A 20,000-nucleotide genomic window follows, 5' to 3' on the forward strand; every position below is an offset into this window, starting at 1 on the left:
GCCTGGCCGGCCGCCTCCGGAAGGCACTGTGCCCGGGTCCCGCACCCGCCCCGCGCGCCGGCCCGGACCCCGCGTGCCCTGCTCCTCGCGGGAACGCGGGCCACCGCGCCAGCGGGGGACGCGGGGTGCGCGCCCCATCCCTCCCCGCCTCGCGGTCGGGCCTGCGCAGTGCTCGCGAGGAGCGGCGGGTCCTTTAAGGCGGGCGCGGGGGAGCGCACAGCCCCGCCCTCCGCCCCGCCCCGAGGGAGGCGTGCGCTCGCGGGGCCCCGCTCTTTGTGCGCTTCTCGGGGTGGGGGGGAGGGGGCGGCGGGGAGAGGGTGCGACGGGACCCGGGGACGGGGATCGCTCGCTGCGCCCCCTCCCGGCGGTCCCGGGGGCCGATCCTGGAGGGATCGAGAAGAAAGGAGGCTTTGAGGGGCGGGCCGGGGCCGGGGCGCTGCTGGGTCCCCTCTCCGCCCGGTCCCCCTCCGCGCCGGCCTGGAGGTGCCCGCGCGCGCGCCGCTCCTTTGTTCCTGCGCGGCTGCCGGGCTGGCTGCGCCCCCTGTGCCCGGCTTGCCAATCGGAGACAATGAGGCCATGTGGCCGGCGCGGTGGAACGGGCTCCCTCGGAGGCCGCGTGGTGCCGCGGGGTGACCACGGGGCTGAAGGCGGGCAGGGGTTCCCCGAGTGCGCGCCCCTGGACCAGGGAGCGAGCGCCACGGGGGAGATGGACGAGTGACAGCAGGTGACAGCGCGCCGCGTCCTCCGTGGACGGAGGAGCCAACGCCTTTCCTTTGCGGGAGACAAAGGTGCAGCCTCCGCGCCCGCGCACCCGGCGCTGTCTCGGGGGAAGGTGCTGACGGGCTCCTTAGGGACCTGCGGCCACCATCCCCTATTTCCTGGGGATGTTTATGTCACCTCTGGTCCCCGATGTGGCCATATTATTATTATTATTTTTAATTAGCACGAGAGAAGTTTCCTAGGGGAGCCTGGCGTGTTTTTCTTCAAAGGGGATGTTCGGTGCGGGAGGGGGGGGTGCGGAATGGGGGGTCCAGTCCCCCCCAGAGAGCCACCCACCACCCAGAACCCAGATCTCCAGGACAGAATCTTAGTGTTTTTTAATATATATTTTTTTATTGATTTCAGAGAGGAAGGGAGAGAGAGAGAGAAACATCAGTGATGAGAGAGAATCATGGGCAGGCTGCCTCCTGCACGCCCCACACTGGGGATGGAGCCTGCAACCCGGGCAGGTGCCCTGACCTGACCGGGAATCGAACCCGTGACCTCCTGGTTCCAAGGTCGATGCTCAACCACTGAGCCAGGCAGGCGGCGAATCTTTGTATTTTTTTGACCTGGTTTGTGGACTTAAGTTGAGAGTGAGGAGGGTGTGCCCTTGAGGGTTCTTGCGGGTGGGGGGGCTCCCAGTAAGGGGTCCCGGCTGGATAAGGCCAGCGGGAGGCTCAGCTCTGAGCCCTCCCTCCCTCCACTCCACTCAGCAGGGCCTGGAAGCATGAGGCAGACAGGAAACCCCCCTCCTCCCCCGCCCCCCAAGGCCTCAGCATTTGCATCTTGCCAACCCAACAGGCTACTTTCTGGCCTCTGGGTTTCTAGGAATTTTAAAATATATATTTTTTTATTAATTTCAGAGAGGAAGAGAGAGAAAGATCGATGACAGAGAATCACGGATCGGCTGCCTGCTGCACACCCCCACTGGGGATCGAGCCCGCAACCCGGGCATGTGCCCTGGACCGGAACGGAACCCGGGACCCTTCAGTCCGCAGGCCGACGCTCTATCCACTGAGCCACACCAGCCAGGGCTTGTTTTTGTTTCGTTTTGTTTAAATATATTTTTATTGATTTCAGGGAGGAAGGGAGAGGGAGAGAGAGACAGAAACATCAATGATGACAGAGAATCATGGATCGGCTGCCTCCTGCACACAACCCGGGCATGTGCCCTGACTGGGAATCGAACCCGGGTCCCTTCAGTCCGCAGGCCGACACTCTATCCACTGAGCCACACCAGCCAGGGCCCAGTGCTGTTTTTAAACAGATAATACACCCGACCGCAGAGCCTCTGGTTAGACTTTCCCAGGCTCCTTTAAGACCCTGGAATTTAACGACTTTTCCTGACACAGGACCCGTTCCCCAAGGACGTCCCCGATATGGCCATATTATTATTATTTATTTTTATTAGCACAAGAGAAGCTGACAGAGTGTAGTCTGGTCATTGAGAACTTCAGTTATCATAAAGTGAGAAAAGGCAAAGCCGGCCGGCGTGGCCCAGGGGCTGAGCGTCCACCTAGGAACCAGGAGGTCACAGTTCGATTCCCGCTCAGGGCACAGGCCCGGATTTCGGGCTCCATCCCAGTGGGGGTTGTGCAGGAGACAGCCGATCCATGATCCTCTCTCATCATGGATGTTTCTCTCTCACTCTCTCTTTCTCTCTGAAATCAATAATCCTATCTATACTAATAAAATGGTAATATGCTAATTAGACCAGGAGACCTTCTGGGAGACTTTACAGACGTCCTTCCAGACAAAGCCATGGTGGTGGGGTCAAGGCAGAGGCGGTTAGGGGGTGATCAGGCCAGGAGGGGAGGGCAATTGGGGGCGGGCAGGCGGGGGGGGAGGGGGGGCAATTGGGGGCAAATAGGCTGGCAGTGGGGGGCAGTTGGGGGCAACCCAGCTGGTGGGGGGCAGTTGGGGGTGATCAGGCTGGCAAGGGGGGGCAGTTGGGGGCGAGAAGGCCAGCAGGCAGAGTGGTTAGGGGCAATCAGGCAGGCAGGCAGGTGAGCTGTTAGGAGCCAGTGGTCCCAGATTGGGAGAGGGATGTCCGACTGCCGGCTTAGGCCCAATACCACAGGGACACCCCCCCCACACCCGCACGAATTTCGTGCACCAGGCCACTAGTATAATAAAGGCGTAATATGCACATCAACCGAATGGTGGACTGACCAGTTGTTATGACGCGCACTGAACACCAGGGGGCAGACGCTCAATGCAGGAGCTGCCCCCTGGTGGTCAGTGAGCTCCCACAGGGGGAGCGCCGCTCAGCCAGAAGCCGGGCTCACAGCTGGTGAGCACAGAGGTGGTGGCAGGAGCTTCTCCCGCCTCCGGGCAGGCAGTAAGGAGTGAGGGGTCCTGGACTGTGAGCTCCCAGAATGCAAGAAGGATGTCTGAGTACTGACTTAGGCCCCATCCCTTGGGGAATCGGGCCTAAGCCGGCAGGTGGACATCCCCCAAGGGGTCCTGAACCAGGGACCCCCGCCCCCAGTGCACAAATCTCATGCACCAGGCCTCTATTCAAAATATGTTTAAAAAGAAAAGGCAAAAACCAGCACAATTAACAAGACCACCTTACCCTCATTTCCAGGGGCCTCAAGCTATTTTCGCACCCATCTTGCTCACTTTTGCTGAGTCAGTAGCGGGGAAAAGACACACATTCTCATGAAAAAGGTGTCTGTCCGCTTTCAGTCAGGGCCATGCTGACGATGCAGAACGGAGCAAGGTGGGGCAGGGGCTGTCCCTCCCCTTGAACCAGCTCATGGCCCCGCCCAGTAGCACAGTGAGGGGTGGGGGGTGCCCAGAGAGTAGGGTCCTGGGAAGATTTCCCAGAGGCGGGACACTTCAGTTGTGCTTTCCAAGAATGAGATGTAATAATTCATTGAGCCCGGTTTAGCACCGACCTAGGAAATCAATTAAAATATATATATATATATATACTAGAGGCCCGGTGCACGAAAATTCGTGCAAGAGTAGGTCTTCCTTCCCCCGGCTGCTGGCACCAGCTTCTCTCTGGCACCCGGGACCCGGGCTTCCCTCCGGCTGCCAGCAGGCACTTGGGACCTGGGCTTCGCTCCAGCCCCGGCTTCGTCTGAAAGGACGTCTGAATGACGCCCGGAAGGATGCCCGGTCTAGTTAGCATATTACCCTTTTATTGTTATAGACTAGAGGCCCAGTGCACAAAATTCGTGCACTGGAGGAGGGAGGGGTCCCTCAGTCTGGCCTGCACCCTCTGCAATCCAGGACCCCTTGGGGGATGTCCGACTGCCAGTTTAGGCCCGATCCCTGCGGGAAGGGGCCTAAACTGGCAGTCGGACTTCCCTCTCGCAATCCGGGACCGCTGACTCCTAACCACTCACCTGCCTGCCTGCCTGATCGCCCCTAACCACTCACCTGCCTGCCTGATCGCCCCTAACCACTCTGCATGCCTGCCTAATCGCTCCTAACCACACACCTGCCTGCCTGATCGCCCCTAACCACTCACCTGCCTGCCTGATCGCCCCTAACCTCTCTGCCTGCCTGCCTGATCGCTCCTAACCACTCACCTGCCTGCCTGATCACCCCTAACCACCGCCCCTACCTCTCCCTGCCTGCCTGATCGCCCCTAACCGCTCACTTGCCTGCCTGCCTGATCACCCTAACCACTCACCTGCCTGCCTGATTGCCCCTAACCACTCACCTGCCTGCCCCATTGCCCCTAACACTCACCTGCCTGCCTGATCGCCCCTAACCACTCACCTGCCTGCCTGATCGCCCCCTAACTGGTCCCCTGCCGGCCTGGTCACCCCCTACCTATCCAGAAGGAAGTTCGACGTCCGGAAGATGTCCGGTCGACCCAGTCTAATTAGCATATTACCCTTTTATTAGTATAGAATATATATATATATATACAGGGCCCAGGGCAGGCCTCTATGTCTAACACACACGATAACTTAAAAAGCATGAAGTAGCTGTTGGCGCTATGAAACGGCCATGGAGATCAGCACTATCATTAGCTCCGTTTTTAAAATGGGAAGATGTGGCGAGTGACCCTCTGTGTCATTGGACAGGATGGTCATGACGAGTTCTGGCCACAGTTCTCACCAGCAGCTTCCTCCCTCTATCTCCCCTCCTCCCTCTCCCTCCCTCCTTCCTTCCCTGGCTCCACAGAATATATTTTTAAAATATATTTTTATTGATTTCAGAGAGGAAGGCAGAGGGAGGGAGAGAGAGGGAAACTTCAATGATGAGAGAGAATCATGGATGGGCCGCCTCCTGCACACCCCGAGCCCGCAACCCCGGGCATGTGCCCCGACCGGGAATCGAACCCGGGACCCTTCAGTCCGCAGGCCGACGCTCTATCCACTGAGCCGCACCGGCCAGGGCTGGTGACACGGTCCTGAGCGGAGCGCCTTGTGTGCCAGGCACTGCCCTGTCCTGGGGCGCAGGGCCGTCCAGGCCAGTGAGTCGGGGAGTTTACAATCTGATGAGGAGACGGACCCCAATCACACAGATAAGCCCCTCATCACACCCGGGACCCCTGCGCGGGCTGATAAGCAGGTGTTGATCCTCGCCTGCCTTTGATTTACGGTTTCCTGCCGGGACAGCCTTCCTAAAGCCAGGGAGGGGCCTGGCGTGTCTGCGCCCACCTCCCCCATGGCTCACTAGCTCAGAGCTGCCAGCACGGGGCAGGCTCCCTGCCCAGGGGATCCTGTGAGCTGATTGCGTGACGTCGCCTCCAGACTTGAGTAAAACCAAGAGTTTCAGAGGCACGGAACCGTAAATCACAGCGGGGGGGTTAGCCCGGCCGGCGTGGCTCCGTGGCTCAGCGCCGACCTAGGGACCAGGAGGTCAGGGTTCGATTCCCGGTCAGGGCACAGGCCCGAGTTTCGGGCTCCATCCCCAGTGTGGGGCGTGCGGGAGGCAGCCGGTCCATGATTCTCTGTCATCATGGACATCTCTCTCTCCCTCTGCCTTCCTCTCTGAAATCAATAAAAATATATTTTTTAAAAAATCCCAAGTTCACCCTCCCTCCAGAGCCAAAGACAGACCCTGTCCGGCCCACCATTGGGGCTCCCGGGAGCATTGAACCCCCACCTGCCGGGTGCTGCCTCCCACGGCGCCCCCCCTGTGAGCCGCCCCCCCTGCCCCCCCCGCCCCCCGCCCGCACCAGGAGGCGGATTCTATGGAGTCAGCCCAGGAGCTGGCCTGGCCCTGGGCACAGCCCTGGCCTGGGGCAGGGGCATGGGCAGGGCAGGCAGCAAGGGGAGGGGGCGTCTCCGTGGGCTCTGCCCTCTGTGCCAGCGGGGCCCGGGCAAGCACAAGGCCTGACTCAGCCCACATCCCCATCGAGTCCCTGGTCACGTGTCTGTGGTCAGGGCCGCAGCCGCAGTGAGGGCGCGATGAACTGTGAGCCACTCAGACGACAGCCCCTCTGTTCCATTTTTTTGGGGGGGGTACGGGGGGCTCGTAGGATTTCCTTTTTTTCTTTTTTAAAAATATATATTTTTATTGATGTCAGAGAGGAAGGGAGAGGGAGAGAGAGGAACACCCATGATGAGAGAGAATCATGGATCGGCTGCCTCCTGCACGCCCCCCACTGGGGACAGAGCCCGCCACCCGGGCCTGTGCCCCGACCGGGAATCGAACCCCGACCTCCTGGTTCCCAGGTCGACGCTCACCACTGAGCCCCGCCGGCCGGGCCCCCCGGCCCCCGGTAGGATTTCTTAAAACCTCGTTCATGTGGTTGCTCCGGACCAGACATCTTTCAGTTCTAAAGTTCAAACGCAGTCTCTCTTCTTTTCAAAAGAAAAAAAAAAATCAACCACAAATTCAAAGTCAGCTGTTTCTATAAAAGGGAGAAAATAGTTCTTTTAAAAGAAACCGTCGCCCAAACGGGAGCGTTCGAATAGGAGACGGTCACATAAATACACACGGCCTGTCCTAAACATAGGGCGTTTAGGGTCGTGGGTTTATTCCCCTTCATGTGTTGAATGTCATTGAACTCCAGCGAAGCTAAGCTGTGGCGAGCAGGTCAGCTCAACGCTGGTCACCGCCCCCCCCCCCCCCCCCCCCCCCCGAGTGTGGCAGACAGTTATCAACACAAAGAAAAGGCCCCGGCTGGTGGGGCTCAGTGGCTGAGCGTCGACCTAGGAACCAGGAGGTCAGGGTTCGATTCCCGGTCAGGGCACAGGCCCGGGTTGCGGGCTTGATCCCCAGTGGGGGACGTGCGGGAGGCAGCTGATCCGTGATTGTCTCTCATCATGGATGTTCCTCTCTCTCCCTCTCTCCCTTTCCCTACCTCTCTGAGATCAATAAAACTCTATACTAATAAAAGCATAATATGCTAATTAGACCAAAAGACCTTCTGGACATCCTTCTGGACAAAGCCGTGGTGGCAGAGGCAAAGGCGGTTAGGGGCGATCAGGCTGGCAGGAGAGCAGTTGGGGGCGATCAGGCTGGCAGGGGGGCAGTTAGGGGCGATCAGGCTGGCAGGAGAGCAGTTAGGAGGCGATCAGGCTGGCAGGAGAGCAGTTAGGAGGTGATCAGGCTGGCAAGGGAGCAGTTAGGGGCGATCAGGCTGGCAGGGGAGCAGTTAGGAGGTGATCAGGCTGGCAGGAGAGCAGTTAGGAGGCGATCAGGCTGGCAGGAGAGCAGTTAGGGGCGATCAGGCAGGCAGGGGGGTTAGGGGCAATCAGGTAGGTAGGTAGAGGCAGTTAGGGGGCGATCAGGCTGGCAGGCAGAGGCTGTTAGGGTAGGCAGAATGGTTAGGGGTGATTAGGCCGGCAGGCAGGCATGTGAGCGGTTAGGAGCCAGCAGTCCTGGATTGCAGGAGGGATGTCCGACTACTGGTTTAGGCCCGATCCCCTGAGTGGTCCGGGATTGGAGAGGGTGCAGGCCAGGCTGCAGGACCTCCCCCCCAATGCCCTTGCACGATTTTCGGGCACCAGGCCTCTAGTATTTAAATAAAAAACAGTAACAAACAAAACACAGAGACCCGAGGGGGCCGAGAGGAGAAGAGACCTCCGTGGGCTGGCGGGCATGCGCACACGCGCACCTGCACCCAGTAGGCCCGCAGCTCTCCCTGGTTCCTGCCCCGGGACAGCCGTGCTGAGCCCAGGCCGGCCCGAGGGCGCCAGGAGAAGGCGGTGCGGTGGGGGCCGCTCCCTCACCTGCTGCTGAAGGTCCCCTCTCCTGGGCAAGGGGCACCCCCTCTCCTGGGCAAGGGGCACCCCTCACTCACGAGCGCCCCTGGAAAACGCCTGCTCTCCTGCTTCTTGGCTGACATTGGGAAACAGAAATCGTGGAGCCGCTGACCTGCTGGTGTGTGCGGGGCGGGGAGGGGGAGGGGAGCAGGGAGGCAGCCCAGAGCCAGGCTGTTTGAAGTCTCCACCCGCCCGGCTGGTTGAGCGCCGACCCAGGAGCCAGGAGGTCAGGGTTCGATTCCGGGTCGGGGCACAGGCCCGGTTTGTGGGCTCGATCCCCACTGGGGGGCGTGTAGGAGGCAGCCGATCAGTGAGTCTCTCTCATCATGGATGTTTCTCTCTCTCTCTCTCCCTCTCCCTTCCTCTCTGAAATCAATTAAAAAGTATATATTTAAAAATCAGTGGGAAAAAATATCCTCGGGTGAGGATTACGAAAAGGAAGAAAAGGGAAATCATGTGAGGCCTTCGCGGTGACGGCACACTTCCCACCGCACGTGGCAGCGAAGCAGAGACAGACATGCAGGACTCGAGGCCGCGGGAAGCCGGCCCAGGAGCGAGCCACGCTAAGAGGGGGGGAGCTGGCTGACCCGGGGCGTCCTGTGATCCGGCTGCGGCAACAGGCGGAGTTTCCAATTACCCAGCTGCTGGCTGCGTTTTGATGTGAAAGGGAGGAAATGGCTGAACTCCCTGCCAGTCACCGACAAGCCCAGGGGCCAAGCGAGAGCGTCTGCCCCGACCGTCGCTGGGCTGCACACGCCACCCGCCTGTGGCCTGGCCGCTGCTCCTGGATGACCCTCCGGAGGCCACAGCGGCCCCGCCCCATCCACTGCCCGTCCTGCAGGGGCAGCGGAGGCAATTTCCTCCCCGAAACTTCGTCATCCTCTTCTTCTTCTTTTTTAAATACTAGAGACCTGGTGCACAAAATTCATGCATGGGGGGTGTCCCTCAGCCCAGCCTGCACCCTCTCCAATCCAGGACTGCTCAGGGGACAACCCTCTCACAGTCCGGGACCACTGGCTCCTAACCGCTCACCTGCCTGCTGGCCTGATCGCCCCTAACTGCTCTCCCCTGCTGGCCTGATCGCCCCTAACCACCTCTGCCTTGGCCCCCGCCACCGTGGCTTTGTCCAGAAGGACATCTGGAAGATGTCTGGTCTAATTAGCATATTACCCTTTAATTAGTATAGCTATTCATTGATGTCAGAGAGGAAGGAAGAGGGAGAGAGAGAAACATCAATGATGAGAATCATGGATCGGCTGCCTCCTGCACGCCCCAACACAGGGGATCGAGCCTGCAACCCAGGCCTGTGCCCTGTGCGGGAATCAAACCCTGACCTTCTGGTTCCTAGGTTGACCCTCAGCCACTGAGCCACCATGGCCGAGCTCTGGTTATATCTTGAAGAGGCTAAAGAATCCCAACAGGCTGCCCTGGCCGGTGTTGCTCAGTGGATAGAGTGTCGGCCTGCAGACCGAAGGGTCCTGGGTTCGATTCCTGGGACGCGAATGCAACACGATGACAGTCATCAGTCATTAGCGAACGTTGTAGTTGTAGTTCGTTATTAATAACTAGAGGCCCGGTGCACGAAATTAGTGCTCGAATAGGGTCCCTAGTCCTGGTCGACAATCAGGGCCTATCGGGGCCTTACTTCCCCAGGCTGCCAGCTGCCAGCTGCCGGCCAGGGCCTTCCTTCATTCCACACCGCCCCCTGGTGGTCAGCGCACGTCATAGCGAGCGGTCGAACACCTGGGCGGTCGAACTCCGGAGGGGACAATTTGCATATTAGCCTTTTATTGTATAGGATTACGTATGACAGGATGCTGTAAAAATCAAGTTACAAAATTTTTATTAAAATGTTTCTCATGTACCGTTATATTGGCTGGACCGCAAAGATATTCATGGTGGGCCACATGCGGCCTGCGGGCCGCGAGTTCGACATGCTTGCCTTCGACAGCTGGTGGTCAGCCTGGGGCAGGGAGACGACAGGCCACGCTCCCGGGAGCCTGCGTGCAGGAGCCCGTGTCTGAGGAGCCGGCCGACTGCGTTTCAGGGTCGCGGAGCCATCGAGCAATAGGGCCCTGGAAGCGGGTGATGGTGCTGCTGGCTCCTCCTCCAGGAGACGAGCCCATGGGAGGCCCCAAGTGAGGGCAGGGATGGCCAGGACGCAGACCGGCTGAGGGGGCAGGCCGTGCGAGGCTTCCCCTCCAGGGCCGTGGGCTCAGGTGCCGGGCGGGCGGGCGCTCTCGGGCGGCACACGCTCACGAGGTCGCTTCTCAGTTGTTTATTTTGGGGACGGTGAAGGCGGGTACGGGGAGACCGTTTACCGAGTTTCGCACGCGTCTGAGTGAAAACTTGCTCAGGGCTCCTAGATAAAACCAAGATGTGGTTCTTTTTTTTAAATACATTTTATTGATGTCAGAGAGGAAGGGAGAGGGAGAGAGAGAGAGAAACATCGGTGATGAGAGAATCACGGACCGGCTGCCTCCTGCACGCCCCCCACTGGGGATGGACCCCGCCACCCGGGCCTGTGCCCTGAGCGGGAATCGAACCCTGACCTCCTGGTTCCTAGGTCGATGCACAGCCACTGAGCCGCGCCGGCCAGGCGAACGGCAATTTCTTATTATCACCCAACACACAGGCCTGTTGGGGTTTTCCCCACGGTCTCCACGATGCCTTCCACGCTGTGCCCGGCCCCGGAGTCCTCCCACAGGGCGGCATGTTTTGCAAACCATCTCGAACGTCCTAATTCGGACCAGATGTTCACCCACGTGGGGCCCCGCGGGGACCAGACGCCCCCCCTCCCCTCGCGTTTCGGGAACCTCAGGCCTTTCTCAAAGCTGCTTGGCCCCGGATGGCCTGCGAGTCCAGGAAGGGCCGGCCGCAGCGCCCAGACCTGCGTGACGGGCCGCCGGCATTCCCGGAGCCACGGCGGCCACAGCGGCCACAGCACCGAGGAGTGCGATGAGCCATGGGAAAGCGGCTTCTCTTCCCGAACGCCAGGCCGGCCCGAGAAATCCCACCTCCGCTCCTGAGGGGCGGCCCCGGGGAGGCCTGGAGGGGATGTGGGGGGTGAGGCCAACCTTCGAGAAGTGATCCATTTGGGGGGACAAAGCACTTTCTCCGGTTCGGCTCTAATGCAGCCGGCGGGAGGCCCCAGGCTGGACAGGACGGTCCCCACAATGTTTGGGGGTAGAGCTGGGGGGAGGGTCTGTGCAAGGCTTGGCTGTGCCAGCAGGATGTTTTGTTTTTATCTTGGTGAGCATTTGTGTTTTAATATATATACCAGAGGCCCGGTGCATGAGATACGTGAACTTGGGGGGCAGGGGTCAGTCCGGGAGCCCTCGGGGGATGTCAAACTGATGCCAGGAGCGGGCCTAAGCCAGCAGCCGAGCGCACTGACCACCAGGTGGCTGCTCCTGCATTGAGCGTCTGCCCCCTGGTGGTCAGTGCACCTCATAACGACCAGTTGTTCCACCGTTTGGTTGATTTGCATATTGGCCTTTTATGATATAGGATATACTAGAGGCCTGGTGCATGAAATTCAAGCATAGGTAGGGTCTCTAGGCCTGGCCGGTGATCAGGGCTGATCTGTGGGGCAACCGGCAGGGTGATTGGGGGCCTCCGCTGGCACCCGCTTTGGCTGGCCTAGTCCCTGCAGGCAGCTCCTGCATTGAGCATCTGCCCCCTGGTGGTCAGTGCGCATCATAGCAACTGGTCATTCTGCCAATTTACACATTAGGCTTTTATTATATAGGATATTTAAAAAAAAAAATTGATAATCCTCACCCAAGGATATTTTTCCATTGATTTTTATAAAAGGAAAGAGAGAGGGAAAAACAGAGAGAAACATCAATGTGAGAGAGACACATCGATTGTTTGCCTCCTGCACGCGCCCCGACCAGGGCCCGGGCGAGAGAGGTGACAGCAACCAAGGTACATGCCCTTGGCTGGAAAAGAATCCGGGACCCTGTGGGCCACAGGCCAAGATGTTTTGCTTTTGTCTTGATGAGCATTTTGTGTTTTAATATATATATTAGATGCCTGGTGCACGAATTCATGCATGGGTGGGGTCCCTCTGCCTGGCCTGCGGAGATCGGACCAAATCCTGCAGTCCAATGCCATCTGCAACTCTACCTGCCACTCCAGCTCATCCTGGCCCACTGCGCCTGCTGCAGGCTCGCGCCCAATCAGTTCCTGGCCCCATCTTGCCCACTCCCGACCTGGGCCAATCAAGACTGGCCAGCCAAGGAGGGACATGGGAGGTTGGCCAGCTGGGGAGGGACCGCCGGAGGGCTCCAGGGCGTGTCCGGCCCATCTCACTTAGTCCCGATTGGCCAGACCCCAGCAGCAAACTAACCTACCAGTCAGAGCATCTGCCCCCTGGTGGTCAGTGCACATCACAGCGAGTGGTTGAGCGGCATTAGCATGTCATTAGTATATTATACTTTGATTGGTTGAACAGTCAAATGGTCACTGGAGGACTGGACACTTAGCATATTAGGCTTTTATTATATAGGATATGGATTATATAGGATATGGATTTTATTATATAATATATATATATATATATATATATATATATATATATATATATATATATATAATTTTAGAAGCCCAGTGCACAAAATTTGTGCACTGGAGGTGGGGGGGGGGGCGGGTCCTTCAGCCTGGCCTGTGCCCTCTCACAGTCTGAGACCTCTTGGGGGTATCTGACTGCCGGCTCACAGTCCAGGACTCCTTGCTCCTTACCGCCTGCCTGCTCGCTGCTCCTTAGCGCTGCCGTGGAGACTGGAGAGGCTCCCGCCACCACTGCTGCACTCACCAGCCGTGAGCCCGGCTTCTGGCCGAGCGGCGCTCCCCCTGTGGGAGCGCACTGACCACCAGGGGGGAGCTCCTGTGTTGGCGTCTGCCCCCCAGTGGTCAGTGCATGTCATAGCGAATGGTCGTTCTGGTCGTTCCGCTGTAATGGTCACTTAGGCTTTTATTTGATATATATAGATATATTTTTTGTATTTTATCTTTTAAAATTCTTTATTGTTTTAGGTATTACATATGTCTTCTTTTTTACCCATTGACCTCTCCCCGGCCACTCCCCCCATGCCCTAAATATATTCTTATTGACTTCAGAGAGGAAGGGAGAGGGAGAGAGAAACATCCATGATGAGAGAGAGTCATGGACCGGCCGCCTCCTGCACGCCCCACACTGGGGATCGAGCCCACAACCCGGGCGTGTGCCCTGACCGGGAATCAACCGTGACCTCCTGGTTCCTAGGTCGGTGCTCAGCCACGGAGCCGCGCCGGCCGGCCATGGTTTGCTTCGTTTTGATCTTGGTGGGAGTTTTGTGGGTGTCCCATAGCCTTGGGACAGCAGAGCCTTGGTCCACAGTCCCCCAAGCAGCGGCTCCTTCCGATGATTCTCTCGGGTTCCGAGTGATGCATGTGTCTGGCCGATCGGGGCCGGCTGGCCGAGGAGGGACACGGGAGGTTGGCCAGTCAGGGAGGAGCTGCGGGAGGGCTCCAGGGCATGTCCTGGGGGAGCACAGCTTCTCCCCCCCGCCCGTTCCCTGCTCCACAGCGAGGGGAAGATGCTGGGCAGGTCCGCCCCAAGCAGAGATCCCCCCACCTCCCCTGTACGACGGGGTTTGGACTGATACACACAGGACACTTCCCAGACGCCCTGGCGACCTGGCACATGCTAACCCTCTGCCCTCAGTGCAGCCTGGCCCTGGGACCCTCCATCACTGCCCCCCCGCCCCCCGCCCCCCAGTCTCTCCCCTCCACCAGGCCAGGGAGCCGGTCCCAGGCAGGGCGCAGGGGAACTCACACGGGGTGAGGAAGCCTGCCGCCCCCCCACCCCCACCCGGCCCATCTGGTCAGGGGGATTCTGTGTTGTGGGGCGTCCTGGGGGCTGTGGGGATGTTCGGCCGCATCAATAAAATGATATAGTTTGTTTTTAAAAAGACATTGTCTGGTCTGATCATTTGATGCGTTTTGAAAAAGAATCCTTTCTTCAAGTGGCAATACAAGTGATTAGCGCAACATCAAACATTACAAAATCCAGTTTTATTTTATTTCTTTTTATTATTATTATTATTTTTAAATCCTCAGCAGAGGATATTTTCCCATTGATTTTTTAGAGAGAGGGACAGACAGGGAGAAATGTCGATGTGAGAGAAACATGGCGATGGGCTGCGGCTGGACCTGTAACCGAGGTACGAGCCCTTGACCGGAATCCACGCGGCCTCCACCACGGGAGCGTCTTCAGGCTCTGCCACGTGTCTGGGGACCCGTCACCCACGGCTGAGACTCCCCGCTCTAGGTCTTAAACGAGAGACTTGTTTAAAAAGCCAGACGTTCCTAGAGACTCAGTGGTTGAGCGTCGACCTGTGAAGCAGGAGGTCACGGGTTCGATTCCCACCAAGGGCACAGGCCCGGGTTGTGGGCTTGATCCCCAGTGGGGGGCGTGCAGGAGGCGGCCGATCCATGATTCTCTCTCATCACTGATGTCTCTCTCTCTCTCCCCCTCTCCCTTCCTCTCCGAAATCAATAAAAATACATAATTTTTAAAAAGAAGCCAGCCCTGCGGTAAGCACGGGAACCCCCGTCCCTCGCGGGGGCTGAGGATGCCCGGGCTCACGTCCCTGAACCAGCGGTGCGGTCAGGGCCGGGGGGGGGGGGGGCACTGGGGCCCGGGGTGAGGACAGGCTCAGTGACGGGGCCCCATCACCTACACGGCAGGGCCGGTGACTCCCGTGGCGGCTGAGCTCCACCCCTGGGCCTGCCTCCTTGGGGTCCTGCTCCTGCTCCCCCCTCGCCCCTGGACAGGCAGAGGGAAGAGGCCGTCTGTCAGTGACAGGCCGCGCCCCCTGCAGCCCCCGCAGCACATCTGCCCCAGGACTGCGGGCCCTCCCTCCGGCTCCGCCTCTTCTCCACTGAGCCCAGCGTTTGCTGATGGAGCACAGAGCCTAAGGATACTTTCATTTTTAATTTAATTTTTAAAAAATTTCTGATTTTTATTTTATTTCATTTCTTTTTATTATTATTATTTTAAATCCTCACCAGAGGGTATTTTTCCATTGATTTTTTAGAGAGAGGGAAAGACAGAGAAATATCGATGTGAGAGAAACACATCAATAGTTGCGCCTGGACCAGGGCCCGGGCTGGGAAGGAGCCTGCAACTGAGGTACGTGCCCCTGACTGGAATCGAACCCGGGACCCTGTGGTCCGCCGTCCGACGCTCTACCCACTGAGCCACACCTGCCAGGGCTAAGAATACTGTAACAGCACGTCTGCACTCTGAGTGGCGTTCCTTACAAAGGCTGCAGGCCGATGTGCTGGCTCTTCCCACGTGACCCCAGTTTTCAGATGAACCCACACGTGTGGAACCTTCTTAAATTAGCCCAGATATCAGGACCCGTTCAACTCAGTCAGTTATCACCGCGCCCTAAGTCCAGGCCCAGGAGATTGGATCGCCGACGCCAGGGCCCTAAAGATCAAAGTGAGCCCTGGCCGGTGCGGCTCAGTGGATAGGGCGTCGGCCTGCAGACTGAAGGGTCCTGGGTTCGATTCTGGTCAGGGCACAGCCCGGGTTGCGGGCTCGATTCCCAGGGTGGGGCGTGCAGGAGGCAGCCCATCAGTGATTCTCTCTCATCATGGATGTTTCTGTCTCTATCTCCCTTCCTCTCTGACATCAATAAAAATATTAAACAAATGAAAAGTAAAGTTAAAATGTCTACAACTAGTATTAAGAATGATCTAGTTTATTTTTTAAAAATCAGTAAAAACATTTCAAAAACAAGGTCTGGTCTAACCATCTTATGTGTTTTGAAAAAGAATCCTTTCTTTAAGTGGCTATACAAACTATTAGTGCAACATCAAAAATTACAAAATCCACTTTTTACTAAATTGCATCTGTTCCTTCTATGGAAATCTCTCAGAGCGAGGCAACAGGTTTCCGTAAAAGGTTTACAATCAAGGCAATAATCTTGCCATGTTAGCTAATATCCTGAGTAGGGCTAAGAAGAAACGGCCCAGAACGATATAAAAATTTATTTATTTTTTTTTTAAAGAAAAAGGTATGGAGCCTAACTTTCCTGAACACGTATGTAAATACGAGTGATGTGATTTGCGAGGGAATATAAAAATGGGTTTACAGGCTAACCAGTGAACATCGCGTTTTCTAGACAAATGAACCTTAAGGTGGATTGGCTATAATAGTGACCTGGACTAAATAAAGCGCCCTGGCTGGTTTAGCTCAGTGGCTAGGGCGTCAGCCTGCGGACTGAAGGGTCCCGGGTTCGATTCCCGGTCAAGGGCACGTGCCCGGGTTGCGGGCTCAATCCCCAGTGGGGGGCGTGCAGGAGGCAGCCGGTCCATGATTCCCTCTCATCATGGATGTTTCTCTCTCCCTCCCTGAAATCAATACAAATACATTTAAAAAAAGAAAAAGTGGGTCTCTCCAGACAGTACTGGGCGCTGAGCTACGGGACGTGTTTAGACGTGAGGGGGTGTGAGGCGGGGACAGGCGGGGGCACGGGTGGGAGTCGGTCACCGGACGCTGCACTCCCGCTTGCCTTGCACCTGATCAATGAGAACCCGCAGGAAGCGAGCTCTCTGACCCCCTTCCCTGCGGTCTGGCTCCGCACTGGCAGCGAGCGCACACAGACGGCGCAGCAGGGCGCTCCCGGGCAGCCCGGCCGCGGTGCGTTTATTGGACACAGGCCGCCCGCGGGCTACTTGTTCTTGCTGAGGGTCCGCTGCTTCTCCGCGTGCTCCACGATCTTCTCCTCCACGGGGAGGCCCTTGCGCCTGCGCACCGCGTTCATGTACTTGCGGGCCTGGTTCTCGGAGTCGGCCTTCTCCCCGAAGTGCAGGTACTCCTCCTCCGTGGTCGGCACCCAGAAGGGGTCGCTGGGAATGACCTGGGGGGAGGAGGCGACAGCATGTGCTGGGTCAGGCAAGTCTACTTTCCTTCCAGAGGCCCATCGATAATAATAGAAGCGTAATATGCTAATTCGACCAGATGGCCGGACGTCCTTCCGGATGACCTTCCGGACGAAGCCAGGGCTGCGAGGGCCGAGCCTCTCACGAATTTTGTGCACTGGGCCTCTAGTTCAAGAATAAGGTTTAAACACTGAGCAGTCAGGCCTGGAGGAATGGCCACAGACAGGAAGAGCTGGCCGGCCGGCCCAGTGGCTGACACCTTGAAGCGGAGTCACCACTGACCCCAACAGGCTCCTGGGAATTCCCTGAGCGAGTGACCCACCCACAAGGTGACCCCAGAGGCTGAGCCACAGACAGAGGGGCCCCTGGAGGCTGCTGGGCAGAGCCCGCTGAAAGCTGGGAGACCAAGGTGTTTCCTTCCTAACGGGCTCACCCAGAATGCACCTGCCTGCCGGGGGATCTGATGCCCCTTTCCAATGCTCAGGGAGGAAGGCACCCGAAGGCCAGCTGGCTGTTGGCTTGGATAAAAAATAATCCTACATAATAAAAGGGTAATATGCAAATAGACTGGACGGCAGAACCGAAAACCAATCAAAGCGAAATATGCTAATGATATGCTCAGGCTACTCAACCGCTCGCTATGACGTGCACTGACCACCAGGGGGCAGATGCTCTGACTGGTAGGTGAGCTTGCTGCTGGGGTCCAGCTGATCAGGACTGAGGGAGATGGGCCGGACAGACCCTGGAGCCCTCCCACGGCCCCTCCCTGGCCGGATCATGCACCTGTGGGGTCCCTCAGCCTGGCCTGCACGCTCTCGCAATCCGGGACCCCTTGGGGGATATTGGAGAGCAGGTTTCAGCCCGATCCCACAGGCCACTTCCCTTGGGAGGGCGCCAGACGCAGGGCTCATGGCTGGCGAGCACTGCCTCAGCAGCGTAAGCCTCTCCCGGATCGGGACTGATTGGGCGCGAGCCCGTGGCAGGCACAGTGGGGCCGGGATGAGCGGGAACGGCAGGTGGGAGCTGCAGGCGGCGTTGGACTGCGGGTTTCGGCCCGATCCCTGCAGGCCGCCCCGAGGGACCCCACCCGTGCACGAACCCGTGCACCGGGCCTCCAGTAATAACAATAGGATCCCAGGAGGAGAGAGCTTCGGGAGCTCCAGTTCATTTTTGGCCCAGTTTTCACCACGACTGCGGCCAGCAGGTGGGAAGCTGCACGCGGGAAATGAACTCCTTCGCTGCTGTCACCACGTGTCCCTCGCCCTGCGTGACCTCCGGCCGCCCCTCAGCGTGACCTGGGTGTTAAGCAGCTCATCCTGAGGCGGGGCTGGCACACGTCTCTCTCTGCGCTTGTTATTAGCGCCTTTTCTCAGAAGGGGAAGGTGCAGGGAGAGAAGCGATGCGGTCGCTGACTGCGAAGGTTTCCTCGTGGGAAATGCCTGCCGCTTTATTTTCTCTGTATTTTGGAAGCACTTCCTCTCAAAAGCTCTTGATTGTAAATGACATGGTGTCGGATACAAGTGGGGAAAGTGCCGTGCAGGGAGAAGCCAGATCCCAACCACTGTGTCACTGCGAAGCCTAACGACAGGGGAAACCAGAAACAGGCAGAAAATGCCAGATCAGTGACGGGTAATTACAATGTCGCCTCCAGGCTCTCCGAGACGAGAGGCTTTGGGAACGGGAGGTGACAGGTGGCAGGGATGGCAAAGGGCAGCACGAACCTGGAGCAAACCCGTCCTCACTCTATTTTCCTCTGAAGTTACTTGTTAACAGACTCATCCTTGCCCGGCCGGCGTGGCTCAGTGGTTGAGCCTCGAACTATGAACCAGGAGGTGAGGGTTCGATTCCTGGTCGGGGCACAGGCCCGGGTTGCGGGCTCCATCCCCAGTGGGGGGCATGCAGGAGGCAGCCGATCCGTGATTCTCTCTCGTCATGTATGTTTCTCTCTCCCTCCCTCCCTCTCTGAAGTCAATAAAAATATATTAAGCCCTGACCGGTGTGGCTCAGTGGATAGAGCGTCGGCCTGCGGACTCAAGGGTCCCAGGTTCGATTCCAGTCAAGGGCATGTGCCTGGGTTGCGGGCACATCCCCAGTGGGGAGTGTGCAGGAGGCAGCTGATGGATGTTTCTCTCTCATCGATGTTTCTAACTCTCTATCTCTCTCCCTTCCTCTCTGTAAAAAATCAATAAAAAATATTTTAAAAAATAATAAAATAAAAAAATATTTTTTAAAAAAGAGGCTGGACTGCCCGCCCCTCCCGGCTATGATTCCCCCCTAAGTTAAAAGCCACGTGTTCCCCACCCTTTCTCCTCGCCCTGCGATGTGGACCTGTGACGTCTTCCTTTTTGATGACAGATCAGCTTCTCCTCTCCAGGCTAGAAAACACTCTTCCTCAGAACGCTCCTTAAAGCTTTACTTTAGAAAAAGTCTGGCTTCCTTGTAAAACCTACATCGTTTCTTGAGAGGGAAGGAAGGAGGGGATATTCTGTTTTAAATTTCACATCAGATGAGGAGGACGGGGTGTGTGATAAGCACATGTGATCGAGGCCCCTCAGTGTGGATGGATGGACAGACCGTCTGCTTGCTTCCTCCCGTCCCTCCGACCAGCAGAGCCATCAGGAGGCCAAAGGGCCCGGGGAGGGTGGCGGGGGGTGGGCTGGGAGGGCGGGGGTGAGCTGGGAGGGCAGGGGGAGGGCTCGCGGCCCTGGGCGTCGGCTGCAGGAAGCACATCCGTGGATGGAAGGAAGGGATGGGGTGGGGGTGTTACCTCCCAGTGGCTGAAGATCAGCTGCGGGCTGGCCAGGCCGCTGGTCCTCTTGCGGATCTCGTCGGCGAAGCCGAAGCTCTCGGCCACGGGCAGCGCGGCCTTGATGATGAACATGTCGGTGCCCTCCTTCATCTCCTCCTGCAGCACGCGGCCCTCCCTCTTGGACAGGACGGCGTAGACCCGGCCTGCAACACCGAGTCTCTTAGCTCCCTGAGCCCCACGAGGCCACGCTGCCTCACGGGCCGGTGACCATCCACGCGCGAACGTAGGTCTGTTCCCCATCACGGTGGTTTCCGCCCCGGCCGGTGTGGCTCAGTGGATGGAGCGGCGGCCTGGGGACTGAAGGG

At 58.0% G+C, this 20,000-nt stretch overlaps 1 protein-coding gene across 6 annotated transcripts in view; it reads right to left on the reverse strand.

Moving 5' to 3' along the window:
* Window positions 1-15,687: 15,687 nt before the first annotated feature.
* The window catches only part of EFL1 (elongation factor like GTPase 1), a 68,685-nt gene continuing 64,372 nt past the window's right edge, over window positions 15,688-20,000 (reverse strand). For 2 of the 6 annotated variants that reach the window (XM_036315924.1, XM_036315922.1), the window contains 2 exons: window positions 19,654-19,838; window positions 16,676-16,864 (listed from right to left, as the gene is read on the reverse strand). In XM_036315924.1, the coding sequence (XP_036171817.1) occupies window positions 16,676-16,864; window positions 19,654-19,838 (374 nt within the window). Of the gene's footprint in view, window positions 16,865-16,962; window positions 17,052-19,187; window positions 19,344-19,653; window positions 19,839-20,000 lie in introns of all 6 variants that reach the window. The other 4 variants (XR_004968657.1, XR_004968655.1, XR_004968656.1 and 1 more) reach the window with 4 other exon arrangements.

The sequence above is a fragment of the Myotis myotis genome, unplaced genomic scaffold, assembly GCF_014108235.1.
Source record: "Myotis myotis isolate mMyoMyo1 unplaced genomic scaffold, mMyoMyo1.p scaffold_m19_p_67, whole genome shotgun sequence".
NCBI classification, from domain to species: Eukaryota; Metazoa; Chordata; class Mammalia; order Chiroptera; family Vespertilionidae; genus Myotis; species Myotis myotis.